Genomic DNA, 26,622 nt, shown 5'->3' with positions numbered 1-26,622 from the left:
GGCCTCATCAAATAAGAATTTCAAATTTGCCCTCATCCGTAATGTATTCGTTAGTTGGTATGCAAACTGCTGTTTTTTTTTTTACTACCTCGGCTTTTGTTCATTTTGCAGACTTGGCAAATATTGTCTCGTATCCTTCTGTGAGCTTAACAGTTGCATGTGGTAGACATGAATTTGGATGTTATTTTTAAACAGCCTATCTTAACAATTTGCCTTTCCCGCAAAAACACTTCCTGTATTAGTGGAGAGCATTTGGTTCAGTGCATATGTTGTGGTTGATGACAAATTGCTCTAAAAAAACCCAGCCTCTTCTGACATCTTCAACCATAGTACATTGCAGTCAGAATATCTTCATTTCAAAAGTAACGTCCCCGAGAAACACGTACTGGACGTAGGCCTACACATGCCTAGACAAGCATGCCGGCTCACATACCCACTCACACACTCATGTATACTTGCACCCCCACACTGCCAGACCATGAGTCATTAATGATTACATTTGCGGCGCTGGTTGACCCCTTTGGAGCAAATAGGGAAGTGATACAAGTTTTGTTTTTCCATTTATGTCTTTAAGTCCTTGGTTAGCGCGATAATGATGTGGATTATTTGTTTTTAAATACCTTAAAATGATCTTAGTAAAATATTTTTTTGCTAAAAATTATCACTCAAAAAAGAGGTTAATCAATTTTTCCGCGAAGCAATTTTCTCTTGTGTTTTAATCTCTGTCAGAACTCGGCTGCAACATTTTTGGAGATTTTCCTACAGGAGGATTAAATTAAAGAGGAGCTTTGCCAGCTGCCTAGAAATGCTCCAATTTGAGCTTTGATCTCTTGTGTCAGTCTTTTTCCCCCTTTCTTTCTTTTTTCTGCTGATGGCGGGTGACGGCAGCAGCCTGTGATGAACTTGAATGGCTCTCGCCATGTGGTGGAGTTTGTCCTTAAGATGCCCTTGGCCCATTTCCTCCTAGCCTCCTGAAGCAAATCAGGTTGTCATGGCGCATGGAAGCGTATCCCTCCTCCCCTCCCCCCACCCCCCTAGCTAGCTCCCACCAGCTCTTTTCCCTGAACCCCTGCGAGGAGATTAAAGCCTTACGCCTCTAATGAATGCAGTGGAAGAAATATCGAAAGTGTGATGTTGGCCCTCGTCTTCCCCCCCCCACACACACACCCCTGAAAAAGGCTTTATCCCTTTTGCACCCCGACAGAAGAACCGTAGCAAAGATCGTTTATTGCCGCTTCAGCCCTCTCTGACCGCGGGTTGTGTCCTGGACAGCGGTAAACTAGGTGCAGAGGGCGGCACATTCTGACATGACCGTTTAGCATTCCCCATATACATGCATGCACGTATGGACACACACACACACACTCACACATCACATACACATTCACATAAACACACACACACACACACACACAACCACACACACATACACACATACACATTAGGGATGTCACGAGAACCGATACTTGCGATACCTCTCGATTCTAAAATGAAAAAACACCGGCGATGCCTATTTTTTTGAAGCACCGTAAGCACCGACGACAGCATAAGCATCGGTGCTGCGACTCTTCCGGAACTGATGGGGGCAATAGGCTACAGTGTTTCCCACACATAGGCTAGACTAATTTGTGGCGATGCGCCACAGATTCAGCACCGGCATCCACATATTGTTTCGTTACTTTTTATTTATTTATTTATCTATTTTTTAACGGTATTGAAAAACACGCAACATTCGTTAAGCTGAATTTCCTTTCCCTGCTCTCCCTCTCTGTCACTCACGCGTCTGTCTCTCATGCACACATATGCACACACACACAAACTCTCCCCTCCGTGCACACAGCGTCTATCTCCATGAAACCCAACCAGATCATTCCTGGAAGCGTGGTCGTACTGATGCACCTGACGCCGCACACATTTAATCCAAATAAAACATTCACAATCGTGAACGCAATGACGCACAGAAGACGACTAGCTAAATTGCTGTTTAAAATCCGGTTAGCATCATTAGCTAGTCTATGCTGCAGACATTAAAACTCTTGCATTCAAGTTGACTGACCATCTCAATACCAATGTTTTTCAACTCCAAGACTTAAAAGGTTCTGTCCCAAGGAGAAAAAGTAGCTTACCTTGAAACTTAAACACATGTGGGGAAACTGAACAGTCCAACCAGTAGAGTAAGATAAGCTTAGCCTGCTACTTTGTTTACAAAATGTTGAGGCTTCAACCAGACAGCTGAATTTAAGAGGTGGAGTTGTAATATGAATAGTAGGCTATAATCTGCATAAAGTTTGCTGCTAATGAAGATCAGAAATTTCATATAGAATGTATAAATAGTTACAGAATGTGTGTGTGTTTCAAATAAAGACTTTACATCTTGTAAAAAAAATCATTCACATTGTATGAAAGCAGAGCGATAAAAAGGCGATGCAAGTTGTTGGTTTTTATACAATCCATTAGAAAAGTGATTTAATTATGTGTAAGCCTATGTGATATGCTCGCAATTGGATACTGTATTCTGTTATGCTCTGTATGTTATAGAAATTATATTTCAGTGTTCTGCAAATATTTCAATAAAGAAATTCATTAAGTACATGGGATTTTAGAAAATCCTTTTTTTAACGATAGTATCGAATTTGGCATCGAGAATCGTGTAATTTTACTGGTATTGGCACCGACTACTGATTTTTGGTATCGTGACACCCCTAATACACATACACACACATAAGTAAGGGATAATCAACGACGCGCCGTGCGTTTCTAGGAAAATACTGCACGTTCGAAGTGGTAATAAGGAACCGACGCCGCAGGCACATACACATACACATACACATACACATACACATACACATACACACATATAAACATACACAATACACATACAGTACACATACACGCACACGCACACGCACACGCACACACACACACACACACACACACACACACACACACACACACACACACACACACACACACACACACACACACACACACACACACACACACACACACACACACATGTGTCCCAGTGAGCTGGTCAATGTGGAGGCCAGTGGGGGGCAGCAGATGGAGATTGATGGCCTCATTCTCCCTCAGGCCTCATGTTATCGATCTGTCCAGGCCGTGTTGGAACAGGAAGGCTAAGCAGTCGGGTCCAGCCTTGTATTTTATGAGAATCAGGTGGTGAAGACTGTGGAGCGCCTTTTGTCATGCTAGCAGCAGCTCCCTTTCAAGGGTCAACTGGATCGATCGACCTCTCTGACATAAACATCTTGCCGACATAAGCATTATTCCTTCAATTGTTGCTTTGCGAGTGAGAAACTTGGCAATGGTTTCAGTCAATTATAAATCACACGTGCTGTTTGGTATGGGATGGGAGGAGATGTGGCAATGCTGCCATCATGTCTTGTCTGTTGTACACCAGAGCCTGGCTGCCTCCTTCCCTCGCTAGTGGTCGCTTTGCAGTATACTGTGACAGCGCACATGCATCAGGCCTTAATGGAAGTGGGTTGGCTGGCTCCCCAGTGCTCTCACTCTCTCATCACCCCTAGATGCTCCCCTTCGATCCCCGTCGGCTCTTTCGTCAGCTGATCTATATCTGCATCAGTCAGCAAGTCGGACATCACCGCCTATACTTGCGCTGTTTTGTTTACCGCCTATACTCACGCTGTTTTGTTTACCTTAGTATCCTCCTAGCGATGGCGCATGCTCCGAAGGGATTTGTTTTCAGTCTGTTTATTTACTTTTCAATACCAGGTGTGTAGAATGCGAGGTATTTTGAGGTGTGTCATGATGTTCTCGATGTTATAACTGCTCTTTAAAGGCTCTATTAAGAACAATGCCTTAAAGCGTTTTTGGACGAGGTGTGCATCGTCGAGATGCCAGTCATAGCACTCCGTGGGACCTCATTCTTCCCAGGGCTCGTAGTTAATCATGCGTAATCACCGCCTCTGTTTCTTGTCTCTTGTGTTTTCCCACACAGGTGTTGTGAGTGCAGCACCTCCCTGTCCCATTGGTACTACGAGAAGGATGGGCGGCTCTTCTGCAAGAAGGACTACTGGGCCAAGTTCGGAGAGCTGTGTCACGGATGCACGGAGCCCATCACCACTGGCCTGATCATGGTGAGTACGGAGAAAATCGGACTCTCTGACCGTCGCCTCGCTTCTCTCTCTCTCTCTCTCTCCATGTCTGTCCTCAGTGTGTGTGTGTGTGTGTGTGTGTGTGTGTGTGTGAGAGAGAGAGAGAGAGAGAGAGAGAGAGAGAGAAAGAAGAGAGAGAGTGTTAGTGTATTTTTTTGTCTTTATGTACATAAATATGCATGTGTACTTGCTTCTCTCTCTCTCTCTCTCCTTGTCTGTCCTCAGTCAGTACTCCTCTCTCTCTCCCTTTCTTTCTTTATCTCTCTCTCTCTCTCTGTCTCTCTCACTATCTCTGTCTCTCACTCTTTCTCTGTCTCAATCTCTCTCTCTCTCTCTCACAAGACACAAGCCTCCCGTTTCGCACAACAGCTCCAGTTACACAGACTGACAATGTGGTATTCATACAATTACTGGTGGCCTTTCACATGCGTGGAAAGGACTTCCATGAATTAAACAGCGCACCACTGTTATCTGGCTGGTGATCATGAAAGAGGTAGTATGTATAATTGAACAACAGTGGAGAGACCTTGTGTTGATAAGGGAAAGGAAAGGAGCTGAGAGTGATATGTATGTTACAGGCTTTAGCTTGGCTACGTAGCCATGGTAGCCAGTGTTATTGCGACGAATGTGCCTCAGTAATTAGCTTAGTTTTCGGGTGCTGTAATAGCACACAACATTGTCAATGTCCCTGTTTATATCTTGTGTTTATGGTGGATGCTTGTTTTTCTGACTTACTCGAGGCCAGTGAAGCTGGTCTGTAAATTCTTCATTAATGAAGAAGGGAGGGAGTAAAAGCGAGGAGACATTTGGTAGCTTTGGCACGCTGTGCCAACAGCTCTTGGAGGTGTTTCAAATCTCGAGGAGTTGAAAAGCTGCCCTCGTTTGCTTGCAAAAGCAAAAAAAAAAAAAAACTGGAACAGGAACAGGGAGGCAAGCATTCGAAGCATCCTAGATAAGAACCCGAGTTTCGAGCAGAATCATGCGGTACTTTGACAGCACATTAACTTTATGGACTCTGGGTTTCTGTACAGGAGCTGGGTCAGATCTGTCTTAATTACATTCTTAGTTACACTCTCTGTCTCACATTCCCAGTCTCACCATTTTCCGAATGAATAAATATGAATGTTAAATGACGCTTAAATAATTCACCTTAACGTGCATGCCACTGAATTGCATTACTTGGCCGTGATGGCCCTCGGCTAGATAGGCAAGTAGAATCACATTACGATTCTCTCCCGCACATCTGCGCCGGGAGGGTGGGACGACTAAGATTTCTCCTCCGCTCACTCTCATCATCACAGCCTAATTGTCTGCGCTAGTCGTGGAGCTGTGAATCAGTAATAGATTGCTTGAATCATGCCAGCGGGAGCTGAATGGAGAGTGGTGGTGTCGTGGGGAGGGTCGATGAGAACTCAGGGTTCAGAGAAAGGTGAGATTCTTTCGGAGTGTGCAGCGAGTCCTCATTGTCAGTAAGGACACACCCATAACCTGTTGGAATGTGCAGTATGTACTGGAAGGGCCACCAAAACATGACAGATATTTTCTGAGGTTGACTTTCACCTCCAGCCTTTTATTTTCTAATAATAGATTCTTGCATTCTTCTGTGATAACCTATTGTCATAGCGCTGTTTTACGTAAAGTCGTCTTCTATTTTGATTTGAATGACCTGCAAAAGACCATTGGTCATTTTCTATTTATTTTGTTTTGTTCCACTTCGTCTTTGTAGTACTTTTGTTTTGTCTAGACATTGCGGTGCCAGACCCTGACCTGAGTTTTTGGCGTCAGTCAAGCAGCTTGCCGTCCTGTGCTTTTACATGGATCAAGCTCTGCTTCAAGCATACTTTGAGATTAAAGACATTAGAGACAACAGTACGGCAGGAGAACTTCAATTAGAGACATTAAAATCAAATTAAACTATGAATGCATGACTGTACCTATACGGCGTGTGTGTGTGTGTGTGTGTGTGTGTGTGTGTGTGTGTGGGGCGGTAGGTTTGTGTGTCTGGGTAGGTGTGTGTGTGTGTGTGTGTGTGAATGCAGTCTCTCCATCCACTCTTGTGGTAAGTAGATCTGTCTCTCATTCCCCTGACTCTCTCTAGACTGCTCGTTGTGAGAGAGCATGTCTCCGAGTGCTGGCCCTGTGAATTACTGCCATACAGTCTCCTCTCTCCAAAGTGCAATCCCAATAATTAAAGCGCCCGTGCTCCACACTAAGTGAATTAAAGATGGCAGCGCCGGGCCTGTCTCTCCAGCATCCTGTGCTCTACAGTAGGTCAGATTTATCAGACGCTGCAGGGGTTGATTGACAGTCGCTGTGAAGTAAATGGAGACGAGCGCGCAATCCCATTATTGGAGCGATGGCGGTCTATCAGGCCCCAGTGTTTAGGTGAAGGTCAGCCTCCCACTCGATGACGCAGCAGGCGAAGATATGTGCTGCTGTGAAAATTCCATTCTGCTGCCTCGGCTGGCATCTCTGCCAGGGATACGGCCGTCTAAATTTAGGGGACCGTTTCTTGCAACCTTGAAAGAATGTTGGGCTGGGAGGTTGAGGTCGTGTTTGGCTTATTTACTTGATGTTATGCAATTTAGTGGTAGGGTATTTCATGAAGGTTTATTGTGTAAGAAAAGTGGCCTTCATGAGATGCAGTTCTTGGATGTTTGTGCTGCACCTAAGTGTCAGTAGAGGTCACTGTAACTGACCTAAAGACAGGAGTAAGCCTTCAGCGTGGCTATGCCTGACTTTCATCATTTTTTGGTCTCTGTTCCAGGATCAGCATAAATGAATGCTGACCCAATGATGGGTTTATGATGTAATGTTATCATATTATTTCTATTTTTTTTAATTATTATTATGACAGTGATTCATGTGATCAAATTTGACTGACAAAACTCTTCCAATTGCTCCACCGATTGATGACCTCATTAGGTTACCTCAGATGGTTTGGCTTTGGTTAGTTTGTTTTCTTTAAACCAATTCACTCAACTTTTCAGTGAATATCACTACAGTGGTTGGAGGCGGCAGAAAGACGAGTCACGTCACTGCTTTGTTTTCTTGTGATGATATGGGGGAAAGCACCACGGTGGTGCAACCACTGACTGTTATCGTGAGGTGGGGTTTTCGTTGAAATTTTCAGGCTGAGTGTGTTTGTGTATATGTCTGGAACTGAGGGTTGGCCTGTCAAAACTGTCTAACTGATTGCTCTTCGAGTTGCCTAACCGAGAGTCTCATGTTTGGGGCCCCAGTCGCCCACATCTCTGGAAATTTTTTGAATGAGGGTGGGTAGAAAATGTATGACTTGAAGTAGACCCACTCTTTGTTTGAACTTGTCTGCTTTTTAGTGGGAAATTGACTCCCTTTAGAAAGAAAATAAATGTAGGTTTAGAATTAATATGAAGGTACTATTGTTAAATTTCAGCAGGTTTTTACTGGTTTATTCACTTTCTGAGGAACACAATAAATTACAGTATTATCAGTGATTGGCTTTTTTCCTTTACGCAGTGTATTAACATAACCATGGCTGTCCCCAAGGTGTCATTTCACACAAACCTTGCGTGTTCCTTTTTGGAAACTACCTAAAACTGTCATTTTGTTTTGCTTCTCCTTTGAGATGTAGAGATGGGGGACTTCTCTTTTTGTCTAAAATAGTTTGGGCTCGATTGTTGACTCCCATACATGTTTTGACTCCTCACGACAGCTCGTGGCTGGTCACTCTGGAGGGGATTCTCAAGTAATGTTCAGACTTGACGCACCACTATGATCCATGTGTTTCTATGGAGCAAGTATGTAAGCCATACTGTATCTACATGTGATCAGAGTGTATGCACCATTTGGTTGAGACTTGTATGAGTCACCTGGTTGCACAGATGAATTCAGCATGATAGAATGTCTGATAAGGCTATCATCAGTCAGTAGACGTGCTCGTCCCAGTCGGAGTGCCTTGAAGTAGAAGAGGCAGCTGTTTTTATAAAACTGGCTCTAATCGCCAAAGCAATTACACATGTCACAGCGCGGTATTCTAGTTGGTCTCTGGTTGTAGACATCTCTCGCTGGTGAGGCGGTGACTCAGCTCAGTCGTGGCCTCGGATGATAAAGCTGTCTCGTCACATCCAGCCTATTTGAGCACGCACCAGCGCGCCCGTTTTTCTGCCACTCTCCCTCCCTCTCCCTCTCCATCTATGCCTCTCCGAAGTGTGTGTGTGTGTGTGTGTGTGTGTGTGTGTGTGTGTGTGTGTGTGTGCGCGTGCCCTGTTTGTGAAAAGGCTGGCAGGCTGTGTTTGCGGACATCCCGCCTGACTCTATTAATATCTGCAAAGTCAGATGGCTGCCTGCAGCTGCTGGCGTGGGCCTGGCCGGTGGTCTGGACAGGAGGGAGGGGCTCGGACAGCCAGCCGGAACCCATTGATTAGCATCCCCCATGCAGCCTCCTCTCACAAGGGATGCTACTGTCAGCCTCCTGCAGTACATACACACACTGTACAGTACAGCAACTGCTGCATAGCAGCCCTGCAGGGTTTCTACTCACGTTTATGAGGCGTTTTTAGATTTATGCATTTTAGGTTTGATTTGCGTCTCTATGCTGGTTGTGATACAAATGTTTTTTTTTTTGATGTATTTAAAACAATCCTTTTGACAACAAAACAAATGTATGAATGAAAGGAATTCAGGTCATGCGTCTGTATCTGTAAGGATCAATAGTCACTATTCAGGATTCACTGAACATTGATCCTATCCCCCTCTTCTGAATTTTGATGCTTTTGTCTCCAGGCTGTAGCCTATCAATCACTGAGGGTGGTGTGTGTCAATAGCACTAAATGATAACGTTAGCATTGCTGAAGAACTCTGTAGTTAAAACTGGGCTGTGAGTGTGAGTGGAAGGGAGGGGGATTATAGGGGAGATGGTCTGTGTGCTGTGTGCTGTGTCTGGGTTAGTCGCAGTCAGTGGAGTGGGGGTTGGGGAAGATAGAGAGAGGGAGAGAGAGAGAGAGAGAGGGGGGAGAGAGAGAGAGAGACTGCAGGCAGACATGCACAAGGGAGGGCTGAGCAGGAAGTGATGAGGTCACACAGAGAGAGAGAGAGGGAGAGAGAGAGAGACCGAGAGTGAGAGAAAGGAGGAGGAAGGGAGGGAGCGAGAGAGAGGGAGAGAGAGAGGGGAGTGTGGGCTGCGGGAGGGAGGGGGGGAGGGAGGGAGGAGCGCGGTGACACCGTTTCAGAGATGAGCTCAGCGTCGGGGGCGTGGGCAGGCAAGGAAGCGGCAGCACAGGCAGCACAGCCCTTCTCCTGGCCAGCCCGAACGACTCCTGTTTTGGTTGTTGACAGCATCGCAGTGGCGCTCGTTCGCTCGGCGATGAACTAGAGAGACGCATGGTCAAGCCGCGCCGAGCCTCACTAGCCAGTGCCATGGTGGGAGAGTTGTTTTACTGGGGATCCTGCTGCTTGAGGTTGTGGAACAGGGACAAGAAGGTAAGGGGGGGCTTGGGGGGCTGTCGACGCTCGGCAAGGGGCTGGGGTGGTTGTTGCAGTGGATGGATGGCATCTCCCATGGCCTCTTTTTCATCCTCCGTGCTGTGAGGTGCCTGTTGTATTTAAGTAGTCCTGTTTCTCTATAAATGCTTCTATATTTCTATTTAGAGCATTTTTTTTGCTCTAGTCACACTGGTTTTGATCTTGTACAGTTTTAGACCATCGACTACATGATGTGATTTCAATGTTAGCTAAAAATGATTGACCTGAAAAATATGTCTTTTCAATATAGATTTGGAGATGTGTTATTTCTTTTAAGACTACTTACAAGCCGTAGTTTTCACAGCCCTTGGTCTACTATTTGTCAGGTAGATTTAGATGTGAGATAAGGGGCTAGGGGCACCGTATCAGAAGGGTTGTGTACCAAGGACTTGATTGCCGGCACCAGGCTTATGCTAAATCTGTATGTTTGGGTGGCTTTAAGGCTTTAAGTGGCTAAAGATTTAGGTTGGGCGTTCATGTGGTCGTGTTTGTTTTTCATTCCCTATTTTGAGTGTTTTGGGTCTTGGCTGAGCTCACTCGGTCCACATGTCTAATCATGTTTGTGCTGCCGGTCATCACTCTGCTGCTGCATAGCCTGCGTGTGTGTGAGTGCATCTTGCAGTGGCTCCATTTTTTTTTTTTTTTTTTGCAGATTCAGCTCCCACTCGGTTTGCCACCATCATTCTTTTAAAGCATTTGGCATCTGCTTTAAACCTTATGTTTTAGTGAGGATTTGTTTTTCATTCCAAGTGATCTTTGTTTAAAGTGGAAAGCCTAAATGTGCAGGTAGAGGGTTAGTAGTGAGTCTCTGATGAGATTTCTGCCCGTGTTGTTGAGACGAGCAGTCTGAGTAGACCTCCCTTTAATGGATTGGTGAGCTAGCTCCTTATCTTGTTAACACAAAACTGTAGCTCTCTGTTTGCACTGGCCCTACCACTTCACACTCAAACACACAAGCACTCAAACACACAGGCACACACACACACACACACACACACACACACGCACACAGGCACACAGGCACACACACTAACACACTAACACACACAGAAACACACTTAAACACACACAGAAACTGTCTGGAATGCATGCACAAGTCTCCTGGTCATATTAAGGTGATTGGGAATGAGGTCAACATTCCCTTTTTAAGCGCGGGGTGAAGTGATGTCATGGCCGTGTGTGTTGTGTTTTGCAGCTACCCTTGCTGCTCGGGGAGCCTTGCACACATGGAGCGCATTATACCAGGAGATTGCATTATATCAGCAAAACCCCAGGCATGGCCTCAGTGCATTAGTCTCAGTCCAATCCCATATGGAAAAAACACTCCAATAGTTAGCTAATGAGAGAACGTAATCCGGTTAACTTACAATCGCACGTGTGGTATGCATTGCAGCTGGTTTTGATATTCCCCGTGATTTATACGCTCTTGTCGTTTGCAGACTGCAGACAAGATTAGTTTGTCCTTTGTTAGCCTGAAGGGACGACTCATAATTTTATCTTCCCTACTGTGTGTAGGGAGGTTGGGTGCAAGAAAGCCATAAATTCAGTCTCCCTATTCCCATCATGCAGGGAAGGAGTAACAGACACGAGTAGACAAGATGCAACAAGGCAGGCTGAAGCAGGCCCATTGCAGAGAAAGTCATTCCCGATGCGTCAGAAGTAGCTCCAGGAAATAGCACTGAAGGAACGTCCACTTTGTTCCCGATTTCCATATTCCACTTCTTTCTTCTCTCGGCATTTTCCTCATTCAAATGTGGCATCATGGAATCTGGATAACCTTTCAACCACAAACCAGTTCTGTGTGTGGATGTACTGTACTGCACTGTTCCTCTCTCTCTCATTCGTGTTGAGTGATTCCCTCTTGAAGCTCAACTTAGTGATTGTCGGGGATTCGAAGGAATGCCTCAGAAAGTGTTATTTGAGTCAGTCGAGTTCATTTTGCAAGGTCAAAGTAAACATGTGAAAAGCTCATGGGAGTTCGTGGGGGGCGGGGGGGGGGGGGTTATGGCTTCACACACTTTCTCCAGATGGAGGTCATGGGGACCCCCCGGTTCCTCGGAGAACACCCCTCAGTTCCTCGGAGAACAATATGCTCTTAATTTAAGACCTGATCTCATGGTCCAGCCTTGCGCTTGATGACTAACAGACACAACACTTCACCCGTGTGAGCGGCGGCCGAGAGCAGCAAGCATGTGAAAACCACAGCAGAGCTACTCATTTGCCAAATTAAAGGATTTCTTCTCCCTGTTATCTCCCAAAGATTCCTGAGCAGGCTGAATTTCCAGTACTATTGCTAGACCACAGGGAATTTTTAGCAATTCAGGGATCTGGCGTTGGGATAGATAAGTAACTATGTGAGATATCAGTATTCTGTTTGTATTTTATTTGTTGTTTACCACGAGAATTTCCATGTTAAAGAATAGGCAAGCACAGAGGTCAGTTATCAACAGCTCTCTTCGGGATTTCGTGCGAAATGACCAAATTTGACTGAGCAATGTGTTGTTTAATCAATCAGTAACGGTGATGGAAGCCCAAGAATGCTGTTATCTCTGCTCCACCCTCCCCTCCTCATCACCTGACACCTTTGGAGCTCTTAAAGCCTTTCCCCTGGGGGCCTGTGGAAACAGTTGTTCACTCTCTGAAGTGGTTTTTGGGGAGGGGTGGGGGGTGGTGGTTGGGCAGTGAGAGTGGGGTGTGGGGTATGTGTAATGCTGCTCACACGCAGTTGTTCGCTCGGAGAATGAAGAGGCGATACAGAGATGAGTGTGTCGGAGCAGGGGCTTGGTGGTGTTGTTGGTGGTGGTGGTGGGTAGCAAATGGCGGCCGACCACAGCACAGGAGTGTGACTGTGTCACCTCTGTTTCCTTCCTACCAAGGGCGCTCCTACTGAGACTCACACCTGAAATGTCGCCAGATGCCCACTCAGAAAGTCCACACACACACACACACACACACACACACACAGACACGGACACACACAAACACACACGCACCATATGCTTCCTGTGCTGGCTGAAAGGTTACTTCCATGGAATAGATTTCAGTCACTTATACTTCACACTTCGTGCTGGCGTGCCCCCTTGTGTGTGGTTTTAGCTTTTGACTTGTAGCCCACTCTACGTGTCATCTTCATAGCAGGCTTATGCACAATTCAGATTTTTAGAATTGATTCATTTCATGTGTCTGGAAATGACTTTTGTAAGTCACCCATGCAGTCATAACCAAAAGTCATAATGCTTCATTGTTAAACACTACACTTAAATCATATTCATGAATTTCTTCTAATTTCATTGAATTTCAATTCTACTTCCATTCAAATTTGAATTGTTCTTGACCTCAATTCAAATTCAAGAAGAAGAACTTAGGAATCATTCTCATTTCTGTTCTGAATTTTGCACAACCCTGCATAACCCTGTTACATAGAGAGTTACCCAGTGGTTTTGAGAAGGTTTGTTTGTTAAACTTTCCACGTCATTATAATATTGTGGGATTTGTGGACCTCCCATGCACTGGAGTCGGTGATTATATTCCTGTCTCAACATAGCTCTTTTTAACATGTTATGTTATGTCATTTGTTTTCACACGCATCTCTTAACCTTGATCCTAAATGAGGGTAATCAGCCAAAGAGCCAGGCGTGCGTGTTTATTGTTGCCTTAAATAGACGTAGTTGAAATAGTTCTCATTCTTTTAAGATGCTGCTGTTATCCCGCAACACGCTCAACAAGAAAGGCAGCGACTGCCTGCAGTACCACAGGCTAATTATGTTTATCGAAAGACACGCCAACACTTCAAAGCATCCATGTCTTTATTTTGGGTGCAGCTGCATGCTAAATCTCTCTGGGGTTTTTTTCATGACACTTATTAGGCCATGTTTTATCTCATGCACATGTATATTAAACAGATGGTGAATCAAGACAGTGTGTGCGATCATTTTACAGTTTCAGCACTAGTTCTAGTACCAGCTGTGGTACCCATGCTTTGTTCCACTGTCTGTGACATATTCACCAAAGTCAATGCAGGAAGTCGGAATTCATATTGATCTCCAGCTGATTTCATACAGCTTTGTCTGTAACATCGGAAAGCACCGCTCAGTCTAACCGCTGGGATCCAGCTTGGTCACATTTTTTCACTCTCCTTTAGCTTCCACAGAAACTCTCCTGACTTCATGAGAACTGGTCTGCTAGTGGTATTACCACCCAAAAGAACATTTCTCGACTTGAAAATGTGAGAGATCATGATGTCAGCAGTGTGTATAATCAAGATCAAGGTGCGATAGTGTAAGAGTCATATAAGTCATATAAGGGTCAATCATACTTGACGGGGGATAATGCTCATCCTTATTGAATCATGACGTTTATTCACATTGCCCAAGCACTCCCACCAATCACAGCTTCACTAGTGGCTCAGTAGCTGTGACCATGTGTCATACTGTTTAACAAACACAAGGACATGACTAACCCACACACTCAGTTGAACACTGAAGCCATCAGATCACTGGGGTGATTGCTTGTGTGTCTTTGCTGAGTCCAGACCTTTCTTTGGGTGTTTTGCAGGTTGCGGGAGAACAGAAGTATCACCCCGAGTGCTTCACCTGCCTGAACTGCCGGAGCTTCATCGGAGATGGGGACACGTATGCCCTCGTGGAGAGGTCCAAGCTCTACTGGTAAGTTGTGTGGATAAAACAGCCAGACATTGAGCTACTGTAGTTTGCAAAGAAACATCTGAAAAAAATAGTTGTTGAATGAAACTTTTACTTTGAAATCAGAATTGACCTCACGTAACCTTCCATATTGGACAAGTGATCCATGGCGCTGTTATACTATACCATATAGTAGATCAATGATGAAGGCAGACAACACTGGCCAGAATGAGTACACAAATACATTGGCCATCAGCTTAGGCGTAGGTCATTTCCCCTTTTGCATTTAACATCCGTGACACAGCCCTAAGTGGTCATGAAAAATAGAAATGAGAAAAACTCCCCCCGCTTCAGGGGCTAAGAACAACCCATGGGCTTTTTACCACAAAGCCAACGCATCACGTGTGAGTGTTGTTGACACAGAAATAGAATAGGCTGGCCATGGGAGCAGAGTCTTCAGAAAAGAATACAGAAGTAGAGCCCCTGGCACACTGATGAGAAATGGAACCAGTTACAAAAAAAGGATGTTGTGTCACTAGGTCAAGACCTCGTATTTTCATTGTCTTAGGCCATCCCTCCCTGTTATTTCCAAGGCTGCCCTCGAGTTGACATCCCCATCATGATTAAGCTGTTTTTGCTACTGTCATCTGAGTGTAGAGTAGTGTCAACACATATTTAAACTCACAGTCATGTGTACTCATATGTACTCACAAGCTCATACTCATAAGCTCCCTCTCTCCCCTCACATGGCCTCTTCTGTCTTCCGATTACCCAGTGGCCATTGCTACTACCAGACCATCGTCACCCCGGTGACCCTGCCGGACTCGCCATGCTCAAAGATCCCCCACACCGTGACGCTCGTGTCCATCCCGGCGTCCACTGATGGCAAGCGTGGCTTCTCCGTGGCTATCGACCAGAGCACCAGTCCTAATGGCTTCGGCCCTGACCACAACCCCACAGTGAGGGTGTCTGAGTGAGTACAGCCAGGCCACCGCTGGCGCCGTCTTTGCTCAACAGACATTTAATATATTTTGTATTTCAGTCTGCGGGTAGTCATTCTCAAATGTGTACTGGTCATTCTCAAATGACTCATGCATGCTTTAGTGAAATCTAAAGATATCGACAGATTTATGGGATTATATATCATTTATTTTTTTCTGTATATTGTGTATTTTTGATGGTTTATATGATTTAGTGTTGCTTACCTGGATTATTTCTTCTCTTATTAGAGTGGACTCAGAGTGCATCAGTCCTGATGTGAAGAACTCTATACATGTAGGTGACAGGATCCTGGAGATCAACGGGACCCCAATCCGGAATGTTCCATTTGATGAGGTAAAAAAAAATTCCTTCTGTTCGGAATGTCTTTCGATTTATTCTTCCCTCAATTTAGATTTTCTCTTTCTCACACACACACACACACACACACACACACATACTTATTTTGTGCTCCAAAATAATGCAGACTATGCCCCAGGGAGTTATCTGTGGCTGAGACAACAAATGTCCTCATCATAAACTATTTCATTACTTCTCCTGCCGAGTCCACTTGTTCCAGGAATGGACGAGCAAATTCATATGCAAACATGCTTCAGGCACAAGCCGTTCTCTATCCATTTTGAACGATTCCAAAATAATTGATTTCGATGGCTCCAAGCCTAGTCTATTTATTTAAATATATTTGTCTCTCGCCTTCTCTTTCTTTCTTTCTTTCTTTCTTTCTTTCTTTCTTTCTTTTTTCCATCCCACTCTTACCCTCCCCCTCTCTCTCCTTCCCTTTCCATTATTTTTCTCTCTCCTCTCTCTCTCTGTTTTTCCTTTGTTTTCCTCTCTTCCCAGATTGACCTGCTGATCCAGGAGACGAGTCGTCTGCTGCAGCTGACCATTGAGCACGACCCCCATGACCGCGGCGGCTCGGAGGACCAGGTGGACAGGCCGAGCCCCCTGTCTCAAGTGACCAGTCCGGTGTCCCCCATCACCCAGCCCCCCAACCAGGACGTCAACAACCTCCGCTCCCGCATGATCACGTAAGGCTTACAGCTATTTAGGCCTTTTCAGATGTGTGCTATTGATTTATTACAGTGCTGATTTCATATCGGAGCGTTATAACAATAATGTATTTGAAATTGATATTTGAAATGATAACAAAACCAGTTTTAAAGCAAACAGGAAGAACTAGCTGTAATTATCTTTGGGTGTGTTTTGAGTGTTTGTTATTGACTGGAATAGATGACATGAAATGTGTTATTCATAACAAGACTTGTTGGTGTTCCCCAGGCGCAGCTACAGCATTGACAAATCACCCTGCTCCAGCAACACCGCTTCCCCCTTGTCCCAGCGCAAGGACATCAACCGCTCCGAGTCCCTGCGCGTAGTGTCCAATCACACGCACCGGATCTTCCGGCCCTCCGACCTCATCCATGGAGAGGTCCTGGGGAAGGGCTGCTTTGGTCAAGCCATTAAGGTATTGGCTTAAAGAAAAGTCCACTTTGCCACATCACCCCATGACAAATGTATGGATTTGTATCGACTTGTTTATATCAGTAGCCATTTTCAGTCACATTTTCATCTGTATATTGATTGATATCGACCTATTTGTATCAATACTCATTATTCAGTCAACACCAATCATTTCATGTTTTTTTTTACTGCGACTCGTGACTGGCTGCACAACACTATTGACCAATTTGGCTGTGAATTCTGTGTACAGTGTTTATTATGTCCAGTAGATGGCAGCAATGTTATTACTTAAAAAAAACCCAGTTACATCTGAAATCTGAACCAGACAGTACTAGAGCATTTTATCTTCATAGAACAAGTTGGTCTGTGGCAACCCACAAATATTTAGCCTCTTCCTATTCGTATTTAACAGTTTCTTTCTTCTTTTTTTTCACTTATCCTGAAATGAATCTTGATAAATACCTTCAGTGTGAAACAGACCAATACGTCTGTGTGGGTAAATACAGGGTGTAGTGTTTTTTTTCTTGTTTTCTGGGAAATTGCTTGTGCACATGAGTAGGAGTACCCATGCACCCAAATGCACCCCAGCATGAGGTTAGTTTCAGTGGGCGGGGTGGAAAGAGAGCCTTTGAAATGTTGTATCTGAGATCATTACCACACACACACACACACACACACACACACACACACACACACACACACACACACACACACAGAAACCTACACACATATACACACACACACATGGCAGCCAGATGGGCTGTAACCACCATAGATACTAAACACAAGGTTAAATGAGGTGACCGCCCTGAGAAACACTAAACATTCTGTCCCATGGGACAGTCTAATGACACCACTTCCTGTCCCCTGAACCCCAGGTGACCCACAGAGAGACAGGCGAGGTGATGGTGATGAAGGAGCTGATCCGCTTCGATGACGAGACGCAGAGGACCTTCCTCAAGGAGGTAAGAGAGCGGTCACTCCTCACGTCCATCTCACCCCCTCTACTGGTCTGGTCTGAGAGAGTGAAGTCTGGTTGAGGTGCAGTTCAAAGACAGACTCAGACCACCTATAGCATCCACATTACTTAGGAATTTAGGAGTCACAGAATGCACAAATGACATGACATTTATAGCAGCATCACAACATTGCTAGCTTAATATCTCTGGTATGAATCTGAATGTGCAATGGCTCCCAGTGGACTAATCATGACAGTGCATTTATAGCAGAGCCGTAGCATTGCTAGCACTTCATATCTCAGGCAGTGGCTGCCAGTAGTGGGCTAATCATGACATGGCATTTATAGCAGAGCCGTAGCATTGCTAGCACTTCATATCTCAGACATGAATGTGAATGTGCAATGGCTCCCAGTAGTGGGCTAATCAAGACATGGCATTTATAGCAGAGCCGTAGCATTGCTAGCACTTCATATCTCAGACATGAATGTGAATGTGCAATGGCTCCCAGTAGTGGGCTAATCATGTTCCTGTGATCAGCGGCTGATGTATTTAATCCAGGCATTACACGAGATTCCTCCCCTGGTGCGCTCTCTGCCCCCAGACGCCCCCGCGCCGCTCAGCCCTGATTTGCATGGGGATCTAAGTTCTGCTCTTTGTTTTGGTGTCTGCAGGTGAAGGTGATGCGCTGTCTGGAGCACCCCAACGTGCTCAAGTTCATCGGCGTGCTCTACAAAGACAAGCGGCTCAACTTCATCGCCGAGTACATCAAAGGAGGAACCCTGAGGGATATCATTAAGAAAATGGTGAGAGTTTGTGTGTGTGTGTGTGTGTGTGTGTGTGTGTGTGTATGTGTGTGTTTTCGTGTGTGTGTGTTTTCGTGTGTGTGTGTGTGTGTGTGTTCGTGTGTGTACGTGTGTATGTGTGTGTGTGTGTGGTCTCGTGGGCTCTCATGTGACTTGCGTTGTGGGTATATTTACACTCAAGAGCAGTTCCTCCTCACACACAAGCTCTTTTATTGCAACACATAAACAAGCCTGTCACGCTGTAAATACGGCCCTCTGAAGACAACCATATGCCTGGTTTTGGCCTGTTTTTTTTTGCCTTGACCTATTGCTCATGTTTAGAAAGCAATATGATTTAAATTTACATTCTTTCCATTTACAGGGTAGTGACTTTCCATGGAACCAGCGAGTGAGTTTTGCCAAGGACATTGCTTCAGGCATGGTGAGTGAAGAGAACATAGTGTGTCACATAGCTGCACAAGTGACTGCATACATAACTTCACAAATGCACCTGTAGCACCGAGGGCTTCAGTTGTTACATGGTCCACAATCCGCGACCTGCATTTGTTGGCTTGGTGTCATTTTTATGGAAATGTCACAACCATTAACACTGAATGGTACCTTCACTGCAGTCAAATGCTTCATTGCAATATCACCTTTCACCAGCAGGGATAGTATTTTAGGCTGCTATCACAACACCGCTACCACAGTATGCCACCTTGTGGCCATTTTGCGCAAACACAACAGAAGAATAGTGTTTGGATGAAGATTTTGCTGCTGTCATAAATAATATCAGAATCTCTCGGCCCAGAAGCGCTGTCGACCAACACATGTTTAACTTAAAGCAGATGCAGCCACATCGAGTTAAAGGTTAAAGTACATAGAATTAGAATACAGACTTAAATGTAGATGAAAGACGATGTGATCAACAGAATTTCTGAGCTGTAGCATTGTATCTGTCGAAGTGTCTGTGTTGCTTCTCTTATCAAGCCCCCATGTTTATCTTCCTTCTCTCTCTGTCAACCAGACCTATCTGCATTCCATGAACATAATCCACCGAGACCTGAACTCTCACAACTGCCTTGTACGAGAAGTGAGTATCCATGAGGAACATTGTGCAAACATGTGTGTGTGTGTGTGTGTGTGTGTGTGTGTGTGTGTGTGTGCGTGCGTGTATTATGTATGTGTAGTTTCAGTGTATTTCCTTTGGGGATTAAGTTGCCATTATATTTCCAAGACCTGAATTCTCACAACTGCCTTGTACGAGAAGTGAGTATCCATAAGGAATCACTGCATGTGTGTGTGTGTGTGTGTGTGTGTGTGTGTGTGTGTGTGTGTGTGTGTGTGTGTGTGTGTGTGTGTGTGTGTGTGTGTGTGTGTGTGTGTGTGTGTGTGGTTCCAGTGTATTTTCTTTGGGGATTAAGTTGCTATTACTTTTTCTTGAGTTGACACGCAGCTTAGTTTGATGCTGACAGCAGTTAGACATCCGATGACATGCTGTCAGAATTCCATCGGAGAAAACACTGCACATCTTTTGTCTCACTACAATAAGCAGTTTAGAGAGAGGAACTCTGTAAGTCAGTGAGTGCATCTTTTTGAAACCTTGAAATCCTGAGCCTGTGGGTTTGACATAGAGGATGATGTTATGATTGACACTGGACAAACATCCACTGTGCTGAAGTGAAGTGTCTGGACTTGCCACACTTCTGTTTTGGAAGTCAGGCTTTATTGGTAGCCTCTGCATGAAAGCCTTTGTAGATTAAGGTTTTCCACAAAAGATGGATGTGATTTGGTGAGGAACAGATATTGTTGTTCACAGTGACTCAAATGGTAAAGAAAAGCTTTTGGAGATTTTCCACCCCTGACATTTCTGAAACAAAAAAAAACAAAAAAGCTTCTGTTCTATATTTATTCAGACTACTAGTCCTTTATATAGATCCATCCTTGGCCTTTTTTTTTTGCGCTGCCAGGGTGCGGTGACTACATGTATTTCTGACATTTCTGTAAAACAACTCAAGTGACTCTCGTTTTTCTGGAGTGAAAGTGTGAAGTGGGAGTTATTTTACGATTTTTTCCACTCCTCTTGCAGAATAACAGCGTGGTGGTGGCAGACTTTGGGCTTGCCAGGCTCATGGTGGAGGACAAGAACCAGGACAAGCTGTCGCTGGGCAACACGCAGGGCCTGAAGAAACCCGACCGCCGGAAGAGGTACACGGTGGTGGGCAACCCCTACTGGATGGCACCAGAGATGATTCATGGTGAGTCCTGCCCACTAATGAACAGATACAGTATCACATTGGGATCTGCGTTTGGCATCTGTCTGCCAAAATTTGCTGAAGTCCCTTTCTTCTATAAATAATTGCTGTTGTCATACAACACAGCAGTAATAGTTACATAACATACAGTAATGAAGTAATATCCTCTCTCTTCTGTTGAAGTCCGATTGGACCATAATAGATTCAAAAGACTCTAGCAGCAACAAGGTGTCAATTGATAAATTCACAAAACACCAATGAATGGCTGATAATTCATGTTGTTTTTTGCCAGTGGCCTCTATATATAGGAATGTAGAATTTTTGTGCAACTGCCATGTGACTTGTTTATGCTGTGGTTGGACTGTGCCCTCAACCAGTTCCTTATATTTACTTTGGCTTGTTACCTACAGGAAAGAGTTACGACGAGAAAGTCGACATCTTCTCCTTTGGGATTATGCTTTGTGAGGTGAGTATTTTGTGGAAGGATCAGCGGGAATAATCACAGGGCCCTTGGCCAGTCTCACGAAAATAGCCTTTGTGCTGGATCCTACAGTCCACAGAAATCAGTCTCAAACTGGGGACACCACCAATGTGGTAGCCATTATGGAAGTCTCCAGAACTCCCTGATAGTTAAGCACCGTTAAAAGGGCTCCAAATGACATGCTTGGCCCAACAGGAGCAGGAAGCAGGGCTGTGTCCTTGGATCCAGGTTAAACGGGTCCAGGATTAGCTCGGGGTTGTATGTGGTTTCCTGCGGGTGTAGACGGGGAATCCGGTGCCGGGCCCTCCAGATCCAGACTCTCACCGCTCCCTCTCGCTCTCTCTTCTCCTCCCCTAAATGCAGATCATCGGGCGGGTCAACGCAGACCCAGACTATCTCCCCCGGGCGATGGACTTCGGGCTGAATGTGAAGGGCTTCCTGGAACACTTTTGTCCACCGGACTGCCCGCCCGCTTTCTTCCCCATCGCTGCTATATGCTGCGATCTGGACGCAGAGAAAAGGTGAGGACCCTTAGGACTGAGTTTCAGATATACGTAAGGGTTTACATCAATGAATGAATGAAACAGAACCCATCTTGTCAAATGCATCCTTATTCCGTATAGATATCTTGGATCTAACTAATTCATTTTCCTCACAAAGTCAATGTTTGTTTGTGGATGTTGTTATAATGATGCTTTGCTATTGTTGTTCTCTTTAAATTATTCAGTCTATTACTATTTTTTATGTGTAGCTTTGGTAGGTGTAGGCTATATGACTACTTTAAACTTTAAACTTTAATTTTTAATGATAATGTTAGTGTTGTTAGATTGTACATTGCTTTGCCAAGAGGCATGATCATAACAGTGTGTCCCCACAGTTATAATGTTATTAATAATAAATCCTCTGTTGGCAGGCCGGCGTTCACTAAGCTGGAGGAGTGGCTGGAGAACCTGAAGATGCACCTGGACATCCGGCTGCCGCTCGTGTCCGAGCTGGAGCAGCTGAGCCGGGACTTCTGGCAGAAGCACCCGCCCTCCGAGAACGGCTTGCACCCGCACCCCGAGGAGGAGCCCGAGCAGTCCGCCCGCTCGCTCGCTCTCTCGGCCAGACGGAGAGGGGAGGACGAGGACCAGAACGGCGCGTAGCGGAGACGAGAGGGTGGCAGATCTGCTAAAGATAGGCTTCCGCCCCGCTGGCAGAGGGCAGAGGGGGGCTTTCACCCACCTCAACGCTGGGCAGCGGTGTCGGACACACACACACACACACACACACACACACACAAACAAACACACACACACACATACACACACGCACACACACGCACACCCCCTCCCTTGCGGGGTATGCTGTGAGTAACTCTCCGTGGTTGGGAGCTCCGCAGTGGGCAACGGATGCCAACCGCTGTGGACTCAGGGATGGAAATCCAGCCATGTCATGTGTGCTGGCCGCCACCTGGGGGCGCCACTCCAGTCGCAGGCATTCATCCTCCCATCCCCTCCTCTTCCCCTCCGCGTGGGTCCCCAGGAAACAGGTCCCAGTCACTCTCATCGCTTCGGCCTGTTGAATGGCCGGTCATCGTCAACAGTCTCCGCATGGAAGAATCGACCATCGCCGCATTGTGTGTGTGTGTTGTTGTTGTTGTTGACTCTAAAAGGCTAAAACGCCAATGAGAAAAAGTCTTTGTCTGCTCATAACCCGAAGGGGATGTTTCAAATTTCATCTCGTTAAAAAACCACAATCTTCTCCAAGACAATGGGGCAGCTTCAGGTGTCGTGTTGGGTTATATGTGATGTCTTCATATAGCAATTGTACCTTAGCGTTAACTGGCTTTAATTGGTTTGGGTTGGATATTGAAGAGTGATTTTTCTTTTACCGAACGTGTAAAAGCCCTGTGGAAAGGCTACTTAATATGAGCTCCTCAAATGAAACATCATCACAAGGCAAGCTTTCATTCTATTTGCTTTATCTCCCTGACTAGCCCCCTAGCCTGGCCTGCGGTTAACAAAAGCCTCAAAACTGGCCGTTCATGCTTAGCCTAATGTGGGCACTAGTATTTGTTGTGCTGATAGTCTGGAAGCAGGATAACAGTTGCTTCTCTCACCACCATATCTCTTCTCCTGCACCGGCATGCTAGCTTATACAGTGACGTCTATAGTATTACCTGGTGTTCAGTGATGAATATATCCTTGATTTTGCAGTGACAGCTTGCTTTTTGAATGGACAGCAAACAATCTATAACACAATGAGGAGAAGCACCATCTAAATGAATGATATGCATGGTTGTAAATAACCAGTCATTGCCCCCCCCATCCCTGTTTGTTGACTAACCCCGCAACAGAGAGAGAGAATGGGGGGGGGGCATACTAACTCATAGCTAAGAGCAGCGCTCCCAACATCCCACTTTTAAGCATAAGACTTTCACATTTGCAGGCCATTTGAGCCTTGCACCGTCTCGCTGCAGTTTTTCCCACTGACGTCAATGCATCCTGCTAAGTCTGCGGATGGGGCCCTTCGCTATCGCGCCAAGCCAGCGCTGAGAGGCTGGCAAGACTCCTAAGAGGGCACCGAGTACGGGAATCATTTCCTCCATCTTTCTCCACTAGTTGTGCAGCACTGAAATCATTTTGCCACTATGGTACAGTCATCTATGGTACATTGTTTTTCTTTTGTCATTGACTTGGAGTACTTTTGAAGTTTCATCATGTGTAGTCCAACTCTAATCAAATGTACATACCTATTGATTGAGTATTTACTGTAAATGTTTTAAATATTGTATATGTACAGACATATTTTGTATACTGATGCAGCATTGCCATATTTTTGGATTGGCTTCATGTTAAAATTATAGACATAGATCTAGATAGGAGAACAGTAAATGTTCAACAGAACAGCCTCTAAAACACCTGTAAAAGGTTGGCATGGCAACAGTGTGGCCCTTGGTTGACTTCCTCATTGGAAGAGTGAAGGGGGCATCACGGGACATGGCAGAGGAGACGTCCAAGGTCTCGGGCCATCCATTTCCCAACCTGTGCTTCTCATGTGTGTTACATTTACTACTTCCCAAGCAACAGATCGAGTTATGTTGTTTACAGTCTGCCGGCGAGTGTCCACTTTTTTTCTCGTGACCGTCTCTGTGAACTTAACTTCCTGGAAATGCGAGCAATCGCAGTCCACTGCTCTATGTGTTTGAAAACCAGCAAAAAAAGAGAGAGAAAAACACGTCACAGAGGCAAAATGCAATCATTCATGTTTCTTATATGTTCAATGGATGGCTCTGTTACTCTTTGCCACCCTCTTGGTGTCCAGTGGCCACTAATGTGCTGTTGAGAGTTCTGTAGTCCCTCGGCACACTGGTGTTCGACCAAGATTAGTATTCAAGAGGCAACGTTATGTTTTACCATCCAGACTCGAGCCATGTGGTTTGGCCTTAGCTCTTAGCCATAGTCACTGGTGTGTGGCCGTGTCTCACCAACCTGTGGAACACTTCCTGTTTACACAAACCTGCTGGCTGTAAATATCTCTGTAAATCTCTGTTTGAGGACAAGCCCAGCTTTCTTTCCTTCTCTCTCTCTCTCTCTCTTTCTCTTTCTCTCTCGCTCTCTCTCCATCTCCCGTGGGCTGGAGATGAGAGTTGCATGGTGCATTGGCTAGGTGTTTAGTTTTGCTTCGAGGATAAAAACAGAGCTATTCTTGTAACTTTGAACAAATATTGTGATAGAGAGGGGAACACAGTGGAGGATGTGTCAGGAACGTGTGCACAGACGGCAGATGCAACCGGAACAGAAAATACATGGAAGGGGGGAGGGGGGAGGGGAGTTAACACAGCATCTCTTTTTTTGTATAGAACCACTGAAATCTTTTTGTATAGATTTTTAAGTAATTTAATTTGCACTATGCTAGAAAATGGCTGCCCTCAGGGCTAGGTTTGTCTTTAAAGAAAAAAAAAAGAAACTGCATTGGTTCTAATATGAATGCAAGTCACTGAAGGAGCCTTTGAAATGTAAAGGGATTCATTGGGAGCCTTTCCTCTGAGTAGCAAACTTATCAATAGTGTCTTTAAAATCATTTCTTACCGCAGTATTGACTTAATCCTGGCTAGTAGGCCTATGGCTGAAATATGCATGTGCATCTTCATTAGTTTTCAATTCCATGTCTTCACAAGTTATAATTGTACGTATGTTTGGTCTTTTATGTAGGAATATCTCCATTTACATGGCACATACAGTAAAAGTGTCTCTGTAGTTCTTTTCACTGATTTTGTTGTATTACATGCTTGAATTGGCAAATTAGATATCCATTATCCAAACTGGACCTGTACCATTCCAACAAGCCTAACTTATCTTTACGAACGATCCTTTATGTGAATGACCAAAAAACGATGAAGCACTATGCATAGCTTTACATGACCTTTGAACTCACATTACCTTTAAAACATATCTTCCAAGTTTGCTACAAAGAGGAGGGTAACCTGTGTTTCCCTTGCTGTCTACAGAAAGATCCTTTGTGAAAGAGGTTCTGGTTGTAATGACCATTGTCCAATTCCTTGATGTTGGACTACTTTTGTCAGAGCACTTACAATCCCTATTCCAGTACTCTCCATTGAAAGTCCAGCTCAGGGCATTGGAGCTTGTGATGCTTCACTGAATGCGATGTTACTGCTTGGGTCGAGTTCTGTTCACAGCTTAACACACACACACAGTACACACAGCAAGCAAGCATGCAATCCTCAACTGTTACCCAGTGATGTCTTTACAGATAACTTTCACTTGCAAAATAGTCTATAGGTAAGATCACATTCCTTACCACATGTCTGTTGTGGACTGTCTATGATGCTATGGGCATGAATCCTGGTCATCTCAGTCTAGCAGACACTCAAGCCAATTCTCAGCATGTGCGGATGTTGCAGCAGTACTTCTTTGCAAAGGATCCATACCTCTGAACATTGCTGTGCCTTTGTTTTAAGCTAGCCTTGCCAACGACTTGTAGCGTGTTTGAAATGATTTTTTGTAAGAAAAATAAGAAAAACGGTGTAAGTCTGATGAATTTGATTTGATTGCTGATTGGTTTTTATGAGATTCCCACTTGTTCTCTATATTTATATTTTCCATATTTCCATTGTCTGTTTTTTGGTAATTTTGGTTTATGATTTTCTTTGTTCTTTTAATTTATTTTTTTACACAAGCTGTGAAAAAATCTGCACTTTAATTCCGGTTGTGAACATTGAAAATCCAAGGAGACGACTGTATTTCATTGCAGCTGGAATAAAATTGCCGTTCCTTAACAAATATATGCTATTCGTGTGTGCGTCTTATTCCACATATTTGTATGCTTGACATCAGATTTAAATATATTTTTCTTCACCTCAGAACAAAAAAAAATCATGATAGCATATATCTCTCTCTCTCTC

At 44.8% G+C, this 26,622-nt stretch overlaps 1 protein-coding gene across 5 annotated transcripts in view; it reads left to right on the top strand.

The window, feature by feature from the left end:
- Positions 1-26,504, top strand: part of limk1a (LIM domain kinase 1a) — a 46,694-nt gene extending 20,190 nt beyond the window's left edge. For 4 of the 5 annotated variants that reach the window (XM_062552154.1, XM_062552157.1, XM_062552155.1 and 1 more), the window contains 14 exons: positions 3,980-4,118; positions 14,193-14,302; positions 15,054-15,251; positions 15,508-15,613; positions 16,118-16,305; positions 16,556-16,742; positions 17,617-17,703; positions 18,369-18,500; positions 18,862-18,921; positions 19,507-19,572; positions 20,569-20,737; positions 21,145-21,200; positions 21,579-21,736; positions 22,129-26,504. In XM_062552154.1, coding sequence (XP_062408138.1) covers positions 3,980-4,118; positions 14,193-14,302; positions 15,054-15,251; positions 15,508-15,613; positions 16,118-16,305; positions 16,556-16,742; positions 17,617-17,703; positions 18,369-18,500; positions 18,862-18,921; positions 19,507-19,572; positions 20,569-20,737; positions 21,145-21,200; positions 21,579-21,736; positions 22,129-22,360 — 1,888 coding nt within the window. In that variant the 3' untranslated portion in view covers positions 22,361-26,504. Of the gene's footprint in view, positions 1-3,979; positions 4,119-9,431; positions 9,597-14,192; positions 14,303-15,053; positions 15,252-15,507; positions 15,614-16,117; positions 16,306-16,555; positions 16,743-17,616; positions 17,704-18,368; positions 18,501-18,861; positions 18,922-19,506; positions 19,573-20,568; positions 20,738-21,144; positions 21,201-21,578; positions 21,737-22,128 lie in introns of those variants that run through there. The other variant, XM_062552158.1, reaches the window with a different exon arrangement.
- The last annotated feature ends 118 nt before the right edge of the window (positions 26,505-26,622 follow it).

This window comes from Sardina pilchardus, chromosome 13, assembly GCF_963854185.1.
Source record: "Sardina pilchardus chromosome 13, fSarPil1.1, whole genome shotgun sequence".
In the NCBI taxonomy this organism is placed as follows: Eukaryota; Metazoa; Chordata; class Actinopteri; order Clupeiformes; family Clupeidae; genus Sardina; species Sardina pilchardus.
The sequence above is the reverse complement of the archived record's forward strand: the minus strand, read 5'-3'. Positions and strand labels throughout refer to the sequence as shown.